Here is a 6,568-nt window from a genome sequence, read left to right as displayed (position 1 = left end):
CATAAACTTAATGCCAATATCTCAATATTATAATTGAAACAACTCTTTGGAGCTCCTGAAGTGGACCCACAATAGGAGATGACAAGAAAAGTAACCAGATTAAAGGGGCTTAGCCAAAGCCCAAGGGGTGGCTGGTGCGGGGATAAATACACTAACAGCAATGGTTTTGAAATAGAAAATGTTAAAGATGTTTAAAGAGGAGAAAAGTATTAGCAAATTAAATAGTTGGCAAGGTAGCAGCCCTAGACAGCCCAGCAATAAAGCGTGCTAAAAATGAATTCACCATCAGGAATGAGCAAAATGATAGTGTACTGTGACGTTTGAACCTCGCACCCCCTTTTGTACAGATATAAGGCCCTAGTATGGGACATCTTGGAAAGCAACATGCATGAATGTGAGGAAGAGACAAACATGGACACAAGAGCATGGGCACAAGTGCTCCACTCTTGCGGGTATTGAGACATAAACCAAGAATGGAGCCATATGAGCTTGGCATCCATTGTAATGCTTTATAAAAGATATTTTTCAAACTTGATATTAGTTATCATTGAATTTAAATACAATTCAATCGTCAACATGTCTACTAAATAAGAACCTGACATTTTATCGAGCATCAAAATGAGCCTAAACCTAGCAAATTTATAAAATTAATTGCACAATATAAGCATATCATAAAACTAAATTAACCAAATAAAAATTATTATTAATTACGAAAAACATGAATCTATTGTTGATGCGAAGTAGAGATAAATGGAATTTAAACCAAATGGTAAAGTCATGGCTTGTCCGAATAGAAAAATATGGCCTACTGAGACCATTAAGATTGATTCATAAAAAAATTGATTTGAATGTATTCATAAACTAGCCATTGATACCTTGGATTCCACTCTTTCATCTCAACGTAAAAATTCACACCTAATACTTTATCAGGCAGTCTTATATGTTTTTTTTTTACAAAATCAATTTAGATGATAAGATTAGGTTCACAGCCTGTTAGAAATACCTCATGCATTGGTATGATAGGCCTGGATGTGATGATTCACAGGTTATTTTATAGGAAGTGTGATTATTATGCCGAGATTTTCATGATGACTAACACATTCATTTTGTCAATATCAATTCATTCCAACCAACCAAGCCTATAATAAGTCTTATGAAATGGGTCATGTTCTCTAATTTGTTCGCCTTCCACAAATTTAATTTCAGTCCTTGTGCTGGCTTGGTTTAAATAACACACAAATTCTTTGTTTTGTTCTTTGTTAGTTACAACCATTGGTTATTTTATTAATTTTAATGAAAAAATTCTTGTTTAGCTTTATCGATGTCATTGGTGAACTAATTATATGGATTCAGTTCCTTGGGTATTGTAGCAAGGTGGCACCACAACTAAGCAATTTACAGCTAATCCTGTCATTTGTAGTTGAATTTGCTGGTTACAAATCTTCATCAAGTGTTATTTTGTGCAATCAATGCTTTAAGCAGTTAATTCTACCTAATGGAAATTAGAGAAATACTGTGAAAAGAGATATCTAAGAGACTAAGTCCTGTAAAAGGGATAAGTTTCAATAACAAGTTTCTCTGAATATTTTGCTCTCTTCGATTGAGTGTTATTGGATGAAATACATTCCAGTGAAGCGCACGAGGTGACTACAGACTTTTAGATAAAGCTATCACCTTGTACTCGTATGACTGAATTTATATTAAGAAGCCATAAAATTTGCATAAATTTACCATTTTCTTATTTTGATAAAAAATAGATGAATAATTATTTAGATTAATAGTTTGTGAATTGCAAATTTTGATCTCATGCATGATTTTATGAATTGCATTATATAATTGTATTAGAAAAACCTAGGCCCTAATGCAGCTTACATGAACAATGAAGAAAGCCAAAAAAAAATGACTAAAATATAAATTGACCATAATTCAAATGTGTAAGAGTTTATAGCCTTTAACATATGTTCAAATCAATTCTCTCTTATATTTAGCTCACAAACATCACAACACTTATGCACCCCGAGCTAACATACCAAACTTCAATCAATACAACAGCAAATTTCTGAATATAATGCCTTATGATCAATCATAACTACATAAAAGTATGTCCATTTCTAGTGAGCAGGATGACATGCCCCAAAATACCCTCCAAAAATAAATAAATAAATAAACCCGATCTTGTAGAAAATAATCTAGACAATATCACTTGAGAGTGAGCATACCAAACACCTTACATGTTTCTTTCCATGTTAGAAAACCTAATTTAACATTTTAATCAAAGTATAAATTCAGATTAAATATCAACGTAAGTGCTGTTCTTGAAGCATAGAAGTCCACTTGGAACTCATTTTTTTAACAGGAAGTAAGCTGGTACATTAGAATGATAAGAGCTTTATCAATATTCTTGAATAAAAGTAAAAAACAAGGGCTTGAAATAAGTCTAACAGATTACTTTATCAATGCTGTTTCTTTCTTCTTTTTTCTTTTTTCTTTTTTTTTTTTTCACCTTAGCTTCTTTGCATGACATTTAATGATATAAAGATCAACACACACACCAATTGAAAAAAAAAAACACTGGAATTAAAACTAGCCTTAAGTTTTAATGAGATAAAGATCAACATACACACCAATTGAAAAAAAAAACACTGGAATTAAAACTAGCCTTAAGTCTGAACTAACCGTCTTAGAGTTAAATCGGAATCATTAATAGGAATATCAACTGAGGCTGTAGATGAGTCTGTTGTAGAAGATGACAGCACTGGTAGGGGTTTAATTCTAATTTTTCTCTCATCTATTACAGTTTCACCATTTTCATCGCCAACATCTGCTGGAAGCTTTGATATAGCTAACTCTTCTTCATGCTTATCTCGGGGAAAGTATAAAGGAAGCAATCTGCAAAACAGATTTGGAATTTCAGAAATTGGATAAACAGAGAACAGCAAATGTCTTTCATCATGCTCTTAACGAGGTTTTGAAAGCCAATCTATACCTCATATTCAGAACTTGTCGCCATCATACCTGTTAGGGGCATTTACATACATAGCACACAATTCTTATGTATTTACATATTGCACACCTAACTTTCATAGTTATACACATAACACTCAAATCTTTAATATCACATCAAAAATAGTACTATTACCACTTTACAAAAGTGAAATACACATTTTCATGCATATGTTTAAAGCACCAAAGTGCTATGTATGTAATTATGAAAGTTGAGGTGTGAGATAAGTAAAAACATAAGAATTGTATGCTACATGTGTAAATTTCCCTACCTTTTATATGTACAATATAACTCATTTATAATAACTTGGCATGCCAACGACTGTACCTCTTGTATATCTCTGTATCAGATGAAGTAGAAGTACAAAAGACAACAGCAGTTATTTTATCCTTTTGCTTTTCCAGGAAACGCCTGACAGTCCCTGGCCATAGTTAGAAATGAATTCAATTTTAAAAAGAAGACGACTTAATTGAGAAAAAAAAGGGCACTCACACACATAGCACCCAATTCCTACATATTTACGTATCTATCACCTAAACTTTGCTAATTACATTTATACCACTCAAATCTTTTGTATCACATCAAAAGTACCACCATATTAACTTCTAAAAAGTTAAATGCACTTTTTCATGCATAGGTAAGGTGGAATATATGTAAAAAATTGAAGTATAGGTGCCCCAAAAGAAAAAAGCATATTTAAATGTACAAGCAAAGATAACTTATATTTAAATTATTTCCACTACTCACTTATTGCAACATGGGCGGCGGGTTCTCGAGGATAACCTTTTGCTTCCGTATATATACATCCCATAGCAATGCTGCATCACACAGATATTATTACCTGTATTTGTAGTCAAAATTTTCAAAACAATTTGACATTTCTATAAGTTCACGAAATCAACCTCTGAAGACTGCTTTCAATAAGAAGCTCCAAGCAAGAACGGTAGCAATGGCTCAATGCATTTTCTGCAGCAGTATGATACTTAACAGCATATTTTGGGCCAACGGTGTGGATAATTTTCCTTCAATATCAGTTAACTTAAATTAATATTGTCAAACAAAATATTTGTGTACCACGGGAACAGCACAAGTAAACAGAATCTCGTAAATGAGATATTCAACAGACAAATTCAAGATGGCTGCATGCAATACCAAATAAACATCTCAATAGTGACTAAAAAATGGATTTTTTTTTTTAAATATCCTAAAGAAAAAAACTATAATATGTTGAAATTTAGTGATGGCAACCCCATTGCAAAATCACAATTGTACGAAAAGAATAATATAAACATAATTTGAAGCACATATAAACATAATTTGATAATAATATTTATCTTCCTAAATCCATATTTGAATCACAGAAACCATGCACATTCATAAAATGAGTGTAGTCCCTTACAAATGGTATGCTATCAGCATTTCAAAAGAAATACTACACTACCACACTTACAATCCCTTTTTTTTGGCCTTTCAATACATACCACACAATTTTTATATATTTACATATCTAACACCTAAGCATTCAAATTTACAAGAATACCACTTAAATCTTTAATGTCACATCAAAAAATAACACCATCAGTATGTACGCATATTTTATCTTTTATTTTTATTTTTTATTTTTTTGCAGGGGTGGGATTGCAACACATGGTTACATGGAGCTATTAACCCCCTGTCTATCTCTCTTTCCCCCTCTCTCCCTCCCTCCCTCCCTCCCTCCCTCTCTCTCAACATAGCATTTTCACGTATCAAATATCAAACAAAATCTCAGAGTAATAAAAAGGACAAAATAAATTAAGATTGGATGTAAGCAAAAGTGCAAAGTATAAATAAAAACAAAGATCAAAACAATGAAGTTCCAGGACATACCTGGCTGGGAGATCATAAGCATTAGTCATCTTTGCCATTCCAGTTCGACAGCCTCCCTGCAACAAATATTGTGAGCCACTTCTTCACATTAAAACTCATTTCTACCTAAACGAAATTAAATTAAATTATATTAACAATAAAGCTTCACTCCCCAAATAAATCTCCCACAAAAAGGGCATTTACATACGTAGCACACATTTCCTATGCATTTACATATCTCACGCCTAAACTTCCACATGTACACCCATAGCATTCAAATCTTTAATATCACATCAAAAACAGCACTATTATCACTTTTAAAAAGTAGAATACACCTTTTAATGCATAGGTTTAAAGCAACAAAATACAATGTATGTGAATATGAAAGTTAAGTTGTGAGATATGTAAATAAGAATTGTGTGCTATGTATGTAAATTTCCAAAAAAAAAAAAAAAAAAAAGCACACATACGAGTGAAGCGCATTCCTCTGCGAGACCTGGCCCAGCAGCAGCATGCAAACCGGGACTGCTATGTGCTTCATCCAAACTCTACTTAACAAACAAACACATCATCAAACTACCTAAAATAAAACAATTCTTCATCACCACGGGATAAATCACCACAAGCAAAAACAAGCAGACTCACCTCATTGGTGGAATTGACAACAGCATCAACCTCGAGATTCCAAGGGTTTCCTCGCCATAGATATATCCTTGCATTAATATCGTGGTCGACCGGAAACCTCGACACCATGCCATCAATACCCGAGCTCGCTCCGGAAGAAGAAGTCAGGGGATCTGAAAAATACAATGGCGAGCAAGAATCTCCAGGTCCATGAAGGAAAGAAGATCTCTGATCCGTGTCATTCCAACTGGGCACCTGATCGAGCGCCACCGCGCCGCCGTCAACGCTTTCAGTCGGCATTTCTCCGTGCGTGACGACGCTCCGGTACATATCTAAACACCAAACTATAGCTTCCACTCAATCGAACGGAATGCAACTTAAAGATCCAAGTCCTTGGGTGACAGCCAGGTTTTCAATGCAAAAGCTACAAAACCCACGTGTGGAATTAATCTGACATTAAACTCGTGAATGGGCACGAGAATTTTGGTTAAGAAGAAACCCTAAGAAGCTGTCTGGCAACGCAATTATACCAGGATTTAACATGGATTTAGGCTAAATCTTGCGACGGTCAGCTTGAACAAAATAAAGAGGCGGATTTGATTCGGTCGTAAATCCCGGATTAACTAAATCCCGCTGCTCTGCGAATTTAGTAAATCTGGGAAGAACGAAGAGAAAGAATGGCGCGAACAGCCTTACCTTCCTCAATGGTTCCGGCTAGGAGCGGAGCGGATAGAGGAGAAAGATAGGAGTTTCGGTGGTCTCTGTACGCCGAAATACCGTCGTTGCTTCCCCCGCTAGCTCCTATCGCGAATGTTTCGGGAGTGTTCGTTCAGGAAGAAGGTGGTTTTGGGCCAAAACTGGGAGATTAAGACTGGTGGGAATGAAGAAGAAAGCCTAGAAGTGGATTCCGGAAGGAGGAAGAAACGAGCAAGATTGTAATCGAATGGTTAGGGGGCGGATTAGGGAGAGCTCGTGAGTTTCGGCATCTCTGAGCTCTGGTAGGCCATATGGATAGGAGCCAAGCTGCCGGTGGTCTCTGGAAGGTAAAGAAGGGTTTCACAACTAACACCCATATTTATATATATATATATA

General features: G+C 35.0%; 1 protein-coding gene across 2 annotated transcripts in view; it reads right to left on the bottom strand.

The window, feature by feature from the left end:
* The window catches only part of LOC110022524 (protein GDAP2 homolog), a gene marked incomplete at its 3' end in the record, with an annotated part of 33,209 nt that extends 26,674 nt beyond the window's left edge, over positions 1–6,535 (bottom strand). For both annotated transcript variants that reach the window (XM_020721509.1, XM_020721510.1), the window contains 8 exon segments: positions 2,677–2,889; positions 3,332–3,425; positions 3,752–3,822; positions 3,907–4,026; positions 4,874–4,929; positions 5,323–5,400; positions 5,498–5,900; positions 6,173–6,535. In XM_020721509.1, the coding sequence (XP_020577168.1) occupies positions 2,677–2,889; positions 3,332–3,425; positions 3,752–3,822; positions 3,907–4,026; positions 4,874–4,929; positions 5,323–5,400; positions 5,498–5,806 (941 nt within the window).
* Positions 6,536–6,568: the final 33 nt, after the last annotated feature.

The sequence above is a fragment of the Phalaenopsis equestris genome, unplaced genomic scaffold, assembly GCF_001263595.1.
Source record: "Phalaenopsis equestris unplaced genomic scaffold, ASM126359v1 Scaffold000196, whole genome shotgun sequence".
In the NCBI taxonomy this organism is placed as follows: domain Eukaryota; kingdom Viridiplantae; phylum Streptophyta; class Magnoliopsida; order Asparagales; family Orchidaceae; genus Phalaenopsis; species Phalaenopsis equestris.
This window is presented reverse-complemented; position numbering and strand designations above follow the sequence as displayed.